The sequence below is a fragment of the Octopus sinensis genome, linkage group LG3 (genome assembly GCF_006345805.1).
Source record: "Octopus sinensis linkage group LG3, ASM634580v1, whole genome shotgun sequence".
NCBI classification, from domain to species: domain Eukaryota; kingdom Metazoa; phylum Mollusca; class Cephalopoda; order Octopoda; family Octopodidae; genus Octopus; species Octopus sinensis.
In genome coordinates this window covers 130,599,080-130,617,102 of record NC_042999.1, presented here as the reverse complement: position 1 = coordinate 130,617,102, position 18,023 = coordinate 130,599,080, and the positions used below count along the sequence as shown (strand labels likewise).

Below are 18,023 nucleotides of genomic sequence, written 5' to 3'. Positions count from 1 at the left end.
TGTGTTTTTACTGATATTTTATTAAAAATATCACTTTTACTTTCTCTCTTCCATATCAGCAGGAGTCCTCAACATTATCAGATTTAACATAAACCTACTGCTGGCACCTCCAATGCATATCACCTTTTAGTTCAGTGTGGCTGGGCACTAGTCAGCTGCTACTGGCACCTAGCCACTTTCCCAAACTACATTCTTGTAAATTAATGTTATAGATACAATGCTCACTCTTCCACATAGTATTTTACTTAGAAATTTTCCTTGTCAGAACAAATAGACTTTTTATTGCCAATAGTGTTATTTATCTGAATACTAATTTAAAATTCTAGTTCTTTATCTGTTGCACCATTTGTATACTTATTTGCAATAAATATGGTTTTGATTTCCTATGTCAAAGGGTAGTGGGGTTTTTTAAGTACCCTGCTACTTAAGATTACTTTAATCTTTAAGAAAAAAGTTGTATATTTTAATATTTTTCTCAATTGACACATAAAACATCTAGTACACTTGTGGAATGGTTGGCATTAGGAAAGGCATCCAGCCATAGAAACCAAGCCTAAACAGACTGAAGCCTGGTACAGCTCTCTGACTTACCAGTTCCAAACTGTCTAACCTATATTGGCATGGAAAACATGGTAAATGATGATTATGATTTGTTTTTAAGAGAATCTTTAAAATTGGATATTCATTTACAACACACATGAAAGCAAAAGGATTAATATAAGTGTGTATCATAATACTTAACACATGGCACATTGAAAATGTGAACAAATATTTTTTTTCCCCAAGAGGTAGGGGGAAACAACTACTGACATGTTTGTTTCATCAAGCATCATCAGTAAAGTTGCTGTATCCTTACTATAAAGTGGTAGTTTATGAATCAAAGCAATTTTGGGTGTGAAATACCAATCATATAAGCCAAGGGTCTCCAAAGAGGTCGATAAATGCACATCTGCTTAAATATTATTTCTTGTATATACCTGGAGGTCGATGATGGGTCAAGGATTCCATGAAGGGGCTGATGGTCTAAAACGTTTGGGGCCACTTGATATAAGCATTTCAATCTTGATGTTTCATTAACTTTCGGCATAGACATTTACTTCCTGAAACTAACTTTGGAGTCTTTCCTGCAGGAGTTGACTCCAAAGGGTTCAAGAGAAACATTAATATCACAAATCTCACTTGTCAAGAAGGGCCTACAAAAGCTATAGCCACTGCCTCTTCTTCCAGGCCCAGCAAATTAAAATAAATCTTCACTTATTACTGCAGACTGTAAAAGTGGTTCATAAAGGCCTAGCTTATAGCATAAGTATTGTGCTGGTTCTGCTTCAATATTATGTTAAAGGTGCAAGTGTCCTGAATAATCTGCCATCTGTTACTATGCTTCAGGGAGTAGACAGCTTGTTTAACCCTTTCGTTACTGTATTTCTGTTGAGATGCTCTGTGTTTCTTTCAATTACTTCAAATATTACAAAGAATTTAGTAAAATAGCTCAGTTATCATTCAGCTAGTGTTAGGAACATAAATTGTGACTAAGGTTTGGTGGAAGATTTTAATTAAAAACTTTTGGAAACAAGACATTTGTACTAAGAGCTAGAGCCGGGTTGGTAACGAAAGGGTTAATGAAAGCACGCAGGTTGAAATCAATGAGAAAGAGTGTGTTGACTATAAATCTAATTCTCGTGTTTCTTGTCATGTCTAAACTATTCTGTTTCCACCAACATTTTCTACTGTTAACCAAATGTAGCTATGGTTAAACTCTTCAAGGAAATGTTAACAAATACATTCTGTTGTATTCCTAATCAGAAAGTTTATAAACTTTCTGATTAGGACATTTTTTAACATTCATGAAACAGCTATATATATATAAGAAATTTCAGCCTTACTATATATAATCATAAATCTGGAATTCCTAACAAATTTTCACCTAATTCAATAAATCTTGAAGATCATCATGCACAAACCTGATTTTCTTTCTTTATTCATCCCTTCTACAAGCTACTCATGTTGATGTATTATATTGATCAGATTTATATAATTTGCTTTGTCTTGTTATGTCAACAAAATTTTAGTTACATCTTATTATTATATTTTATGATTAAATGTAGGATGTTGGTGACTAAATTATATCTAAAAGAAAATCATCTATGATTGGCAGTAACTCACTGCTTGACTGAGCCATTATAAAAATATGAAAAATATTCTTTTTTACTCTAGACACAAGGCCCGAAATTTTGGGGGCAGTCGATTACATCGACCCTAGTATGCAACCGTTATTAACTTGATATCACATTGGGTGCCTAAAGTTGGTTTAGTGGTTTCTAATGAGTCAATATGCAATTCTTATGGAGACAGTGACAAAGAAGCATCTGTACAACTCAGATGGTACAAATACCACTTTGTTCAAAAGTACTGGTTTATCACTTTTTTTTGCCAATAAACATCAGCAATATATATTTAAAAATACATACATACACCTGTAAATATAAACCTACACACACATGCAAGTCATCCACAGAATTTCCTTTCACAAGGCATTGATCAATCTAATACTATGACAGATAATACTTGCCTAAGCTACCCTGCAGTGAGATCAAACCCAGAACCACATGATTGTAAAACAAATGACTTGACTACACAATCATGCTAGAAACCTTTACAGTAATTTCAGTCAAGTCTTCCAATCTAAGAAGACCCATGAACATTGTCTTTCTTCACATTAACAAAAAAGCCTTGAAGTTGATGATAAACAAAAGTGTCACAAAGACATTTTTGCTTATCATCAACTTCAGTTGATCTGATAACCGATTTATACATTGAAAGTAAACAAAAGGCAAGGAAAACATGCTAAATAGATTTTGAAAACCACCTTTATACATCATTTTAATTTCCTTTTTAATTTTGACAACTGTTATTTAAAAGTATCATTTTTCAGTTTTTTTTAACTGTGAGTGTATAGAAAGAAATTGTACATGACTAATCTGACTATACACACAACATTGCAATATATATAATATATACATCAATACTGCAATATTTCTAATTCATGAATCAGAAATACAAACCAATTGAGCATTCTGTAATTAATGAAGGACATTACATGTTTAAATAAGCACACTGTAAACATATAATAGTAACTAAGTCCCAGCAGTTAGTCTCTGACAAGTAGCAATTTACTACCATTAGCAAGATATAGATTCATATATGGAGAATCAGAAGTTGGTACTTACAAATTTATGATTGGAAGGACCAATAGATAGTCAAGTTGTTGATAGCCCACTGTTGTTAGATGTCATATTTTAGAAAAATCCTGTTCATAAGGGATTAAATGTAGAAGCTATCAAAACAATTGCTGATTAAACATGTGTTTACAAACATCCACTTGCATTTATATAATAAATATAAACACAAACAACCTCATGTGTCCTCCATCAATATACTTTTATATTGTCATCTCTCATAAAAAGGTCCTTTGTCAAACTACAGAAAGTAAACATATTATGGTTGTATATGTATGGTAGAGTTTGGGTAAAGTCCGATTGTTGTCCACTTTACCATTTTCACAAACGTTTCCTTCACTGGGAAGATGAGTGAAACCTACTTCTCCTGTTCCAAAAAATCCAACCAGAGGAGTTTTAGGGAAAAACTGTCGGAAAACAGCTGACTCAACGTTAGAAACACCATAGTGATGGAATCCACGGCCAATACAAGTGAACATGAAAGCAAAGCTCTGTTCCTCAGGAAGTTTGCAGTTTTTCAACTTACGTATGTTGGCTTCAACTTCTTCTTTACTGTTGATGTGTTCCTCTATGAGAACAGATGCAACTCGCAGACGTGCACCACTGAATGCAATGCAGAGCAGAGAGGGATCAGACTGACTACAATTAAAAAAGAAAAACAAATTTAATTCAGAATACTTGTCAACAAGTTATATTAATCATCCAGCATTGATGTGTTCTTTAAAACAAGATATATTGAAATATATATATATATAGGATGTAGCCAAGATAGTCTAAAACTAAAGAAATCAGATCAATTCCAAAGTTGAGTTTAATAAATTCTACTAAATTTTACTAAATTCTTCATCATTATCAAAATTAATTCAAACAAAAACAGTATATTTCAATGAAAATATGGTAACAAAAGGGTTAAACATAAATGAATTAGGAATAAAAAATATATATCACTCACCCTCCAGAATCATTTAAACATTTCTGAGGACAAATCAGATTATCAACAAATCCTCCAACAAGAACAGATTCAGGGAAGTATTGCATTAATGTGTAGCCTATATCTGGTGGACAGAGGGGTTCATTGCAAAAATACAGAATAGCTTTTACATCTTCAGGAATGTGATTAGTTCCTGGTCCTAAAATATCATCGACCTGTGTGGTATATGTGTGGATGTCAATAGTAAAACTGTGAATTTGTAAATTTTCCAGTTTAGGAATAAGTAGGAAAGACAAGGATTTTTTATTTTCAATCTCAAATGATTTGTTGGCTTCAGAATTTGTTCCTATGTAAGACAAAAGACAACAGAAGAAATTTGATAGCAATAAACGAATTTTAAAAAAATAAATAAAAAACAAGTCATGAAAGCATTAAACCCTTTCACTGCAAAATTAAATTTCATGTTTATTCCAGTAATGATGTTAACTATCTACCAAAAAATAGAATTTATATTTTCTGCAAAATATGACATTCCAAAATATAAAAGATTGGTATACAAAACTGCTTTCTGCAATTAAGGGAAATGAAATTTTGAGTGGATATATCTGATTTCATTTACATTATTTATTGATGGATACTTGTCCTCATCTTGTTTGTTGTTAACACGTTTCGGCTGATAGACCCTCCAGCCTTCATCAGTTATCTTGGGGAAATTTCAAACCTGGGTTCTCATTCCTAAGGTATTTTTCGATGTTATTATTATTATTATTCAGGTCACTGCCTGGAGTTGAACTCGGAATCTTGGGGTTAGCAGCCCATGCTTTTAACCACTACACCATATGCCCGTGGGCAATTATGGAGTGAATTTTAGGGCTTATAAATCTAATATTCTCCTATCCTTACTTAATACCGGTTCCCATATGCTATTCATATCTGCACTCAGTCTGCTTAGGATGTTGTTGTATTCTAGCATATGTGCTGTTTCTTTTGGTTTTCATATTTTCCAGTGGTGTTCTCTGTCTATTATTTTAACTTCATCCCACAGGTGGTCTCCATTTTTCCATACATGATCAGCTATACCCGATTTATCAATATCTTCCCGTGTCACAGCTCTGTGATGTTCCTCTACCCTTACTTTGAGGGGACGGCATGTTTCGCCTTTGTATAACCTATTACAGCTGCATGGGATGAAGTACATGCAGTTCTTGGTCATATTCTCTTCTATTGGTGGTTTTACTCGAAGGAGATATTTGCGAAGTGTTGTATTACTTTTGAATATTGTCCTGATGACATATGGCCCGCATATCTTTTGTATCTTTTCGGAGAGGCCTTTCACATAGGGTAGACAGACTGTGGACAGTTTACCGGTTTCATCCTCTCTTTTCTTCATAACTGGAGTGGAGAGTATGCTTTTGAATAATAATAATAACATCGAAAAATACCTTAGGAATGAAAACCCAGGTTCGAAATTTCCCCAAGACACCTGATGAAGGCTGGAGGATAAATATCCATCAATTGCAAATAATGTAAATAACGTACATAATTCCTCATCTCTTAAATATAGAAGTGTAATATCTGATTTCTGCAGTAAAAGAGTTAATGAGCTAATTTAGATAATAATTGCTTTACTCACCTACAACACCATCAGCAGATATAGCAAGAAAATTACAAAAACTGGGTAATAATTGCTTTAGAAAGTTACCAATATCCAAACGCATACGTTTAGCAGTTCTATGGAAGCGGGTCATGTGATTGCTTGGGATTTTGAGTGGCTCGTCAAATAAAGTTGATGAACAGAAGCCAATGAAGTTAACCGGTTCATGCCATATCTCCTGAAAGAAAGAGGAAAATGGTAAAAAACATTATTTACAGTATGTATGATAATAAAATTTACCAACTGTTCTTCTATATTTATATACTGGCAATAATACCCATTGTTGATCGGGTAATTACTTCTACTCTTTTTTGGGAGTCACATTCAAAGTGTTATTATATATATATATAGAGAGAGATTTACTCCTCCTGTAAGTGTGTATTTTATAAGAAAAAAACATGAAATAATTGAAGTAGAAAAAGATCAATTTCATACACAAACTTCTGTTTGTTTATTATATGACAATAATAAGTGAGATGTTATTTTATACATCAATACAGTAATGGCAATTATATAATACACAAGGCTTTGGTTGGCACAGAGCTGTAATGAGAGAATTGGGACTGAACTCAAGGTGACATGGTTGGAAAGCAAACTTCTCAACCACACAGCCACCCCTATAAAGGAGAGATACATTTTGGATAATATACCCCTTGATACAAAATGCTTAATAAAAAGATGGCATGCTTACAGCAAGAAGACCTTTGATCTTAATATTTACTTGAGCAACACAACAACTAACAATGCTACACCATACAGGGTGTTCCAGAATTAACTCTCTGTTTCAATGAAATTTTTAAAAAACTGACAGAATTTTATGTTTATTGCCAAAACAAAAAGATTTATAAATCTTACATCAAACTTTTATTGAAAATTTTCAGCATGTCTGTATCCCTGCATGCTTCAAATCTCTCCTTAGAGTTGTGAAGCACATTTTGAAGCATTTCAGGTGTTAGCTCCTGCACTGCTGACTGAATGTGTTCTTTAAGCTCAGCTAAATGATTGCTCCATCTTAAGGATGGAGGTAAAGAAAATGATTGCTGCCAAATTGAAAAAAAGCTGTCATGGACATAAAAGAGGGGTCCAACAGGAATGAAAATAAAATAAACAGTCACAATAGCAGTTTGATTTTTGAATGAACATTTTGCATTATATAGTTCAGACATGGATGAGACATGCTGCCGGGTACTTCTGGAGAATGGATGAATGGTTTGTTGTGCCTCTACCCAGCTGCACACACACATGCACATGGCCCAGTAGTGTGCAGGATAGTAACATGAAGCATCAACAGGGCACCAACAAAAATTTTAATGTTTTCATTTCCTCTGCCAAATTGGACAAAAAGGTTTTCGTGAAATATTACATGTTACTTATAATGCATAAGTAGTGTCAATATTTTATCGCTGGAAAATGGCCTAAATCAAAGATAAAACCCAGTGCAGTAAACTCAAATCTGATTAATCTGCGGGGGGAGGGGACACAGTCGGTGTTGGAATTTTCTTTTAGTCAACAGCAATTCGAGGAACCTGATTAATGTTTATTGCAAATTTGGAGGAAAGCAACTGGATACTCTTCAAGTTAAGGGCCTTAACACTGCAAAAATGCTTTAAAAAATGCAGTTTATCTGCATCTAGGCCCGCATTAGGTGAGAAGTTGCTAATTTTTTGGGCCCATGACACTCCATGTAATGCATGTGTAAAATTTCATTAAAATCGGTTTGGTGGATCTCAAGTTTTAACAACATGACAGACACACATCCTGTGTTTTTTTTGTATATATTTAGATTGTCAAATATTTCTACAGGGTGGATAAGACACTATTATGAGGAAGCTGGTAATGATGGTGACTTATTCAGTACAATGATATGATGTACAAATAGAGAAACAATTAGCTGATGTGTACCACAAAGATGTTGAGGAAAACTATTTTGTCATTTACAACATGGGTGTCATTTATAGGGAAAATTAATTTTCTGTTATTTGTACTCTGTGTAGGATGGACGTATTAATATAAATATCTGTATATTTATACATAAAAGTTCATCATTTGAAAGTTTCCACCTTTTGCTTTCTCTCGTTTTGCATGTATACGTATATACATATTTTGCATTTGATGTATTTAAAGTTTTTAATATAATTGATGTGTCTAATTTGTTCATCCAAATAATTGCCACTATACCCACTCAACTCGTTCCCTCTTATAGCCTTTCTTTACTTTATGGAATGATCCCCTGTAAAGGCATCGGAGTCTAAGTTTGAATCTTTTGAGTACTACTCAGTGTCTTCTGTATGGTAAACCTTTGGATCTCATCTGTGAGCTATTTAAATATATGTGCATGTGTATATAGATATATAAATATGTGTGTGTGTGTGTATACACACACACACAAGTGCAGGCATAGCTGTGTGGTAAGAAGCTTGCTTTCCAACCACATGATTCCAGGTTCAGTCCAACCGCGTCTTGTTAGAACAAAGAATACTGCATTATTAGCCTTGAGATCATCATCATCATCATCATCGTTTAACGTCCGCTTTCCATGCTAGCATGGGTTGGACGGTTCAACTGGGGTCTGGCAAGCCCGAAGGCTGCACCAGGCCAGTCAGATCTGGCAGTGTTTCTACAGCTGGATGCCCTTCCTAACGCCAACCACTCCGAGAGTGTAGTGGGTGATTTTATGTGCCACCGACACAGGTGCCAGACGACGCTGGCAGACGGCCACGCTCGGATGGTGTTTTTTATGTGCCACCGACACAGGTGCCAGACGAGGCTGGCTGACAGCCACTCTCGGATGGTGTTTTTTATGTGCCACCGACACAGGTGCCAGACGAGGCTGGCTGACGGCCACGCTCGGATGGTGTTTTTTATGTGCCACCGACACAGGTGCCAGACGAGGCTGGCTGACGGCCACGCTCGGATGGTGTTTGTTACGTGCCCTCAGCACGTTCGGGTGGTTTTCTTATGTGCCACGGCACTGGTACCACAAGGGTACAAATTCCATTGATGTACATCTATTTTGATTTGGTTCGATTTGATTCGATTCTCACTTGCCTCAACAGGTCTTCACAAGTGTCACAAGAAGGAAGGTATGCACAGGTGGACTGACTACGTCCCAGGTAGGGGCCATGGATTATGGCTTCACTAGTCTTGCCGGGTCTTCTCACGCACAGCATACTTCCATAGGTCTCGGTCTCTAGTCATTTCCATGGTGAGACCTAACGTCCGAAGGTCGTGCTTCACCACCTCGTCCCAGGTTTTCCTGGGTCTACCTCTTCCACGGGTTCCCTCTGGTTAAAGATATTCCAGTTTTAACTACTGTCTTCTTAGGGGCAACTAGAATTACATTATTCCAAGTATCATTACACATTTTAAAACATTGAGCTTTCTCTTGTAAATCAATTTTTGTGAACCCATGGATAGACAAAAGATTGATGTAGTTTATGAATATAAGTTCCGTCATGGAACCAATGCATCCCAGACAGCTCGAAACATCAATGAGGTGTTTGATGAAGATGTGGCGAATGAGTGCACTGTACGTCGATGGTTTGAGAAGTTCTGGTCTGGTGACTTTACTCTTGAAAATCAGCCCCGTGTCAGACCTGAGACCAAGGTCGATAATGATGTGCTGGATACTGCAGTGGAAGTGGATACATCTCAAACTATGCGTGAGTAGCAGCAAGGTTGGATGTTTCGATTCCAACTATATTGGACCGTCTAAAACAAATCGGCAAGGTAAAGAAGCTGGACAAGTGGGTACCACACAAACTAAACAAGCATCAAATGACACGTCATCTTGAAACTTGCTGTTCTTTGCTGTCACGGCATAAAAGCAAACCATTTTAGCATCATATTGTTATGTGATGAAAAATGGATTCTTTTCAACAATAGCAAACATTCTGCACAGTGGTTGGATAGAGATGAAGTGCCAAAACACAATCCAAAAAAGAATATTCACCAAAAAAAGCTAATGGCATCTGTTTGGTGGTCCAGTGATGGTGTCATCCACTACTGCTTCATGAAACCTGGTAAGTGAATTACAACAGATGTATACATCAACCACTTGGATAAACTGTGAACTTGCAATTAAACAACTGAGATTGGTCAATAGAGACAGGATAATTCTTTTCCACATGTTGCACAAAGAACGCTACTCAAGTTACATCCACCATGTCCACCAGACCTTGCACCAACTGATTATCATATTTTCCAGGAATTAGACAACATTTTGCAAGGAAAAAACTTCAAATCTGAAGAAGATGCAAAAACGGCCTTTCATGATTTCATCAACTCTTGTCCTCCAGAATTCTTCGCTGCCGGTATAAATAAGCTACTGATAAAATGGCAAAATTGTGTTGATAATTTAGGCGCATACTGCATTGCTTTTTGTTGAGATAAAGTAAAATAAACTTTCAGTTCAAAATTGGACATTTCACTCTTAATGACCTGATAGTTCTTATATTATTGTTTTATTGTGTTAATAACAAACTATAACTCCTATGTCTAGTCAATGTCTGGCTTTAAAAAAAATTAAAAGGTCAAAACCTATAGAAGCTAAAGAATACTCTCTCTTTTACTTGTTTCAGTCATTTGACTGCGGCCATGCTGAAGCACTGCCTTTAATCGAGCAAATTGACCCCAGGACTTATTCTTTTGTAAGCCCAGTACTTATTTTATCGGTCTCTTTTGCCGAACCGCTAAGTAACGGGGACATAAACACACCAGCATCGGTTGTCAAGCAATGCTAGGGGGACAAACACAGACACACATATATATATATATATACATATATATGACAGGCTTCTTTCGGTTTCCATCTACCAAATCCACTCACAAGGCTTTGGTCGGCCCGAAGCTATAGTAGAAGACACTTACCCAAGGTGCCACGCAGTGGGACTGAACCCGGAACCATGTGGTTGGTAAACAAGCTACTTACCACACAGCCACTCCTGCGCCTAGTGTTTCTGATTTAGTTACAAGGTCAACAATTTTGAGGGGACGGGGAGCAATCTATGGTATCATCCCTAGTACTTACTGGTACTTAATTTTTATCAACTCTCAGAGAGATGAAAAATTCCCTGGGATCAATTAATGGGGAGGTTTTATGGTTAGCTGCTCATTCCAAAGTGAATTACAGATTGTAGAGAAAAATTTAATTTATTTACCCCGTATAATAGTTTTGTGCTCTGTCATTACCATCAACAGTTTTACACTTACTTGAAATAAGTTTCTGATCTCTGTTGCAAGCATATCATTGTTCTCATCTTCTTCACAGACATAAAAATTCCAGCTAAGCTTCTGACGTTTTCTCTTTATCTGCTCAGCAACAAAATTCCAACTTTTGCAAACTCTGAAAATTTGAAACAAATACCAAAGGAAGATAGAATGTATTCATAAAATTAATTTTATTATCCATCAATTAGATTCCTTATAATTGACGACTATATTAAACTGGGGCTCTAAAGAGAGAAGTAGCTGAGTAGTCTGGTTAGAATTAAAATATAAACAGAAAGTTATAATACAACTGATACATGTATAACTAGAGCTAATGAGGGAGTCTCTATATGGTCAATGGACTTGCTAGAAACAGAAGCCATATCAATCTTATATCTAACAATCTAAAATAAGTACACTTTGCTCAGTGTAGTCTGGGTTACATTATTTATAAATAAAAAAATGGATGGTCAATAGTTTGAATGCCTTTTATCATTAGTGAAAACGATGTGTATAACTGTTAACATTTGACAGCAAAATATGTGATAGTGACAATGGCTGTTCAAATTGTAGACTCTGACATTAATTACATTGAAGGTTATGGTAACTCAGAACATTGACCTCCTGGAATCTGTTCAGAGACGTGCAACCAAACGCATACCCTCCATCAGACACCTACAATATTCTGAGCGCCTTGTTTCCCTGGGCATGGATTCACTGAAGCTCCGGCGTCTGGCGACGGACTTGGTAAAAGCCCACAAAATTGTCAACCACCTCACCAATAACAACACTGAACACCTTTTTGATCTCCATGTGTCTAACACACGTGGACATGCCTACAAAGTCAGAAAACAACATAGCTCCCATGACTTTCGGAAATATTTCTTCACGCTCAGAGTTGCTGAAGCATGGAATAAACTGCCTGCGTCAGTTGTTGACTGCCATGACACTGCATCCTTTAAGGCCCTCATGCTTTCCGAAATCCGTCGAAACTACACCTGATTATATATGCACTTTAGATGAGTTGTAGTGCACCTGAGCACTGTACACAATGTTTATTATTATTATTATAACTAGTAATACTTGTAAACACAACAAATAACTAGCTATTCAGTAAACCTTGTTATTGAATCATTTTAAAAGGAAATGTATAGATTAAGCTTATTGACTGAAAGTGGAGTAATAATGGATGTTATGAATCTGAGAGGGATAAAGAAAAATGCCCTGAATTCGGTCCTAGTGGACTTTAATAGGAAAACCACTTTAGAGTGGTAGTATCAGTCAAGACAATGAAAACTAAACTGAATGATTTAACTTTTCTAGTTTGCTATTTAATTCTCGGAGTTACTTTAGCTTTCATTCGTTAAGGCTAATAAATTAAATTATCAATAATATGCACACAGTGCTTCAATCAGCTCTATTCATTTTCAACAAAAATTGATGTCAAGTCTAATTAAAATATATCAATATCATATTTATTAAAACGATAATTTTTCAGGTTACTAACTCTTATAGATAATTCATTTCAAAACTTCAGACATTTTATCAATGATATGAATGTTAAATATCAACCAATGAGGATAGTTTACAATACAGTATGAAATTGAATTTTCATTTAAACTGACAACAATATTCACATTACCATCAAAAGATAACAATTAAGTAATGTGGTCAATGAAATTCAGTTCCCCATCCATATTTACATTCCTGAATTCACAGGTTACTGGTTGGCAGTAAGAAGAGTATACAGTTATAAAAACAATTGCTGCAACAAAAGCTCGTCTACAAATACAAGCATGGAAAAAAATAGATTTTAAATAATGTATCACAGAAATATAGGGTTATATCAAAACTATGCATACTAAAAAGAAAATTTACATTTAAAATATTTTAAACATAAAATTTAGGAATTAAACTGACATCTTTACAACTAATTTTTCACCAGCATGGATAATGTATAGATTAAATTATGTATTTGCTGGTGTCATGTACACAGTTTTATGTAATAGGCCTTAACATACCTAAGAAAATAATATTTTTCATACCTAACACACTGCAGTCCAGTTGTTTGCTCAGCATGCAATTTATTTATCTCCATTTTCTCTTCCCTTCCTTATAGATTCATGTGTAGGTCAAGAAAATTACTCTGACCCTTCCTACTTTTCCTTCTACAAGTGTCTATTAGTTCACCTGAGAGTGAAGCAGCATCTGAGGCAGCTAAAGGTCTCTGACATTTGTCATTGCCACCACTGGGCCTCACGGAGGCAATGAAAAATGACCGAGACTTTTGGCAATATGCCATGCTTGAGTAGAAGACCCATCAAGCCAAGTGAAATTGTAGTCGTGGTGGATACTGATGTCATGCAACTGGCACATGCGCCAGTGGCAAGTAAAAGCACCCATTACACTCTCGAAGTGGTTGGCATTGGGAAGGACATCCAGCCATAGAATCCATGTCAAATCAGACCAGAGTCTGGTGCAGACCTTCAGCTTACCAGTCCTGGTTAAACCATCCAACCAATGCCAGCATATAAAGGTAAAGACCCCCTTCGGTCATGAATGACCATGAGATTGCACCTAGAAAGTTACCTCTGAAGCACAAGTCCAGACGACACTTTATGGAAGACCAGCAGTCGCCCATGCATACCAGCCTCCCTTCTTCACGCCACTGATGTTATCTAAGCCAAAAGGAAATACAGCTTGGCTCTAGTGACGTCGCCACTCAATTCTACAGCTGAATGAACTGGAGCAACATGAAATAAGGTGTCTTGCGTCGAACTCATTACCTCATGATTGTGAGTCCGACACTCTAACCACTGAGTTATGCGCCTTACGTGTGTGTGTGTCGTCAGTAAATCATAAATCTGAAAAACTCAGAGACCGGCCGTATCTATCTTTCTATCGATAGATAGATAGATTTTGTACAGTAAGATTGATATTTGTCTCCTCTTTAACGTAACTGGTCTGAGAACACAATGCCAATTCACTTTACACTGATCCACATTATTGGTTATCTTTGAAACGCTGCCTCTGAGAAGTAAGCATCAACGTAACCCTTCGAACTGCTAGAAATAATAAACAAATTTCCTCCTCTCAAATCACACATTATCATCTTTGAAAAGAAAGGATACAATAGACAGTGTAACCTTGGATGCATTATCCAAAACTAAGATGGGATAGTCATAGTTGGAATGATTTGATCATAGGTATGCTCATTCAGAGTTTTGTCATGTAGTTAATAACTTTCCAGCTCTTCTATGTGATTACCGCCTGAGTCTCTATTATTATCAACTTCAAACGAATTTTTTTCTAAATATATTTTTATAAAGCTGAATATCTTTACGAAATTGACAAAATTTTGTCCGAGTAAATTTAAGTTATTTAAAAGAGAAAAATAATAGACAACTGTAAGTTTTGTTGTTGACAAGTTCATTTTAGACCGACAAATGAAAGGCAGACTTACCGCGCCAAACATTATTACACTGGAGAAACAAACCGTAAACTAACTATATTGATTAACCTGTAACCATATTTTCGTGGAGAGTAAAACAACTCAATCATTTTACCCGGAAGGAAAATATATGAGCTTTAAATGTACACGCATGGAAGACACAGGAGCCAGATGATTTGTAATAAGAGGATAAAAATTCGTACTAATATATACATAATCACCGGATACAGAAAGGATATGTTGAATATTTAATAATTACAAACCTTGCACATGAGTTAAGAGTTTTCGCTGGAAGGAAAGACAAGACTTTCTTAGTAATGAGAGGGATTTTGGTAAGCACAAAGCCCGCTGAACTACACGTTTTAGAGCAATCGACCATTTTGGAGCTCTTCAGTGGAGGAAAGAAAATAAGAATAAAGTCCGCGAAAGGAGATACCTGTACGACAGTGTTCTTGGTGAAAAGTTTTTTAAATTAACACTATGTTTCGTGATTTGATTTGTTTTATCTCTCCGAAATATCAGTTACAGTAAATTACTGTGGTTTTAAAACAAAGCAGGTCTCTATAGTTCGCACTGAACTATGTCATTTGTTTTAAAACATCTGACTTGTTTATATTCTGTTTCCGCATTCACTGGGTCAGACAAAATGGTAATTAGTTGTTGTTTCAGCGCTCTGATCAAGAAGTCGTTATGAGCAAAAGGCATTGTAGTTTGTGTCCTTCTCATATATTTTATCTTTCAGATTCAATATATCTAGGATAATATTATCCAATGTGTTCTTGTTTAAAGACAATAGGGTGTGGTATGAAGAAGATTTGGCTATTTCTAGCAAATGAGGAGTGCTCAGAAGAAATATGCACAAGTTTATTGAAACGTTTTCCGCTGTCTAAATTACAAATTATACCTAGAATGGCTTGCTTAAGTATTTGATTAAACATAGATTATTAGTTCGGAGAGTTTCACTTCATTTTATTCATACGGGAAAATAAAATAAAATTTTTAGCTTATATGTTATGGTACGAGATGTCAACAGTTTAAGACAAAAATGTGAATAGGTCAACTCCCAAAGTAGTTCTTTTAGCATTGTCAGGAAGATATTTGTCCCTGTGTTATTGTTTAACCCCTGGTCAAAACTTTTCTCAGCTGACCTACGATGTAAGGAGTCCCAACCGCGATCATCGCATTTCTTTAGGATCTAAACTCTGACTATCCCTCCACTGTCTCTCCATTTTCAAACAGTGAAAAATGATTTAAGAGTAATTTCCTGCTATATCTACCAGGTCAAACGGCTTCGTAAAAACATATCTACAATCCACCAAAACAGTTGTACAACACCATCCTAAAAGCAACATCTTACTCAATACAGATCACATACAAAAATAGCAGCAACATTAATCGTCTTCAGTAGACCCTAACACTGTAGTCCACAATGGAATTACTACTATTGTGCTCTGACAGTTCCCCTTTTCTCAATTCTGCTGTGACCACCACCAGATTTACAGGTGAGCTAATGAGGGAGCATCTACATATTGACTGGACTAGCTAGAAATAGCAGTCAAGTTTTCTTTAAAAAATATTTTATTCACTTTCACTTGCATAAATATATTACCTATTCATAATTTCATAATTTACAAAAAGTTAAAAATAATTGTATAATACTCACTAAAAGTTACTGCAATGTTATTAAGTCAATTACTCTCAACCTCATTAAAACTAGGGATTTTAATATTGACTTATGCTAAAGTGGTGAGCTGGCAGAATCAATAGCACACCTGGCAAAAACCTAAGCAGCATTTCATTCGTCTTTACATTCTGTGTTCAAATTCTACTGAGGTCGACTTTGCCTTTCTTTCCCTTGAAGTCAACTTATCCCCCTCCCTGAAATTGCTGGGTTTGTACCAAAATTTGAAACCAATATTAGATTATTCTCTAATGGTAAAAGAATCTATTGAATTATTCAAGAGTTCTGCTGAATTATTGATAACAGATAATTGATTATCCATTCATTGTCGTTTAACCCCCAGTGAACCCTAAGATTTATGATCAAAGCATTCAAACTAAGACTATCCCAAGTTTTTTAAAGATATAATGTATCCAAAGCTACATTAGTATGTCCCCTTACTTTTTCAAGATGCAGTGTAATTTGAGATTTGACTGCTATTTCTAGCAGATCAAGTGACCAGTTAGAGATTCTACTCTGTGCATAACAGCACACTATTACCCTGTGTTCTTCCTCTGTACTCCTATACTGTAATGTCTTCATATTTTCTGACCAACCCCACCTTAACCCATCAGCCTCTCTTTCTAAACAGTTAATTATTCCTCTCCAGAACTACTCTCAGATAGAACTTTTCAACTATTATTCTGACAAGCATTTAACCCCCATCAGCCCTGAGCATAAGATTGCAAGTGTTTGTACCTGATCCCCAGAACACATTAAAGCATACATTTCAATTTCAAACAAAAAGAAATTGACTGTAAACTATAAAACAGAAACACCTAAGAATTGAGAATATTGTTTGAAATTGTCAACCTGTGCATTTAATACCAATATTGCATCACCTGTACCTACTGTCAGATAACTGAGAATCATATCTATGTCTGAAGAACATCCTTATCAGTTTCCTCTTGCTTGAGATCCTAAAATCAAGGTGCCACTTAAAAAGCATTGGTGTGGGTGCTGGTGCCATGTGGAAAGCACTCAGTACACTCTGCAGAGTGTTTGGCATTAGGAAGGGCATCAGCTGTAGAAACCAAGCCAAAACTGACTATGGAACGTGGTGCAGCCCAATCCAACCCATGCCAGTATGGAAAACAGACATTGATGATGAGGAGGAGTTATCTTTCATCCTCAGCTAAGTTATTCTCAAGACACATTTGATCAAATTCCCATTGATCACCAGAATCTTCTAAAATTTGCAATTAAAAACAATATATGCCTTTGTCTTTTCTCTACAGAATTGTTCAGCTGTGGTGAGTAAATTGGGAGAAATACTCCAAACAACACCAAAAATAGTGATATCTGTCAGCAGACATTTGTAAGCAGCCTACTTCTGCATGTCACCTATTTTTATTCTGACCAACTTATCTATCTTGGATTTGAAATGGCAGTTGCCAATTCTCACCATATCAGTATTTCAACTATCAAGTCTGAAATTCTTGGTAAACTAGAAATAGAGTAATAGTGAGTTCAAGAATAACATCACCTATTTATGTATGTTACAAGTAAAACCTGAAATACATAATAAATAAGCATATAATTTCTATCAAAGGTCTATACAAGATCACACATTTTGGAAGAGAAAGTATAATCAAATAGATCAATCCCATTTTTGATTCATATGTCAACTTGAGCATGATTTGAACTCCAGGTATTTAGTATCACAAGATATTTAACTCCATGGTTTTAGCAATTCACTATCCTTAAAATTACAAATGATAAAAAATATTTTTTCCATCCAACATTTATCTATATTACATCGCCATAGCAAGGAGCATGTAAGTTGTCCATACTACAGGTAGATAAATATGAGATACAATTAT

At 35.6% G+C, this 18,023-nt stretch overlaps 1 protein-coding gene across 2 annotated transcripts; it reads right to left on the bottom strand.

Moving 5' to 3' along the window:
• Positions 1-2,945: 2,945 nt before the first annotated feature.
• LOC115209642 (F-box only protein 22) lies at positions 2,946-16,249 on the bottom strand. Of its 2 annotated transcripts, XM_036501331.1 has the most exons (6): positions 14,744-14,852; positions 12,672-12,811; positions 11,033-11,165; positions 5,801-5,999; positions 4,189-4,513; positions 2,946-3,875 (listed from the first exon to the last, which is right to left on the bottom strand). In XM_036501331.1, the coding sequence occupies exons 3-6, from the start codon at positions 11,063-11,065 to the stop codon at positions 3,473-3,475; spliced, it is 960 nt and encodes a 319-aa protein (XP_036357224.1). In that variant the 5' UTR covers positions 11,066-11,165; positions 12,672-12,811; positions 14,744-14,852; the 3' UTR covers positions 2,946-3,472. The 2 variants fall into 2 exon arrangements, with proteins under 2 accessions (XP_036357224.1, XP_029633957.1); XM_029778097.2 differs by lacking the exon at positions 12,672-12,811 and having other exon boundaries at positions 14,744-16,249.
• Positions 16,250-18,023: the final 1,774 nt, after the last annotated feature.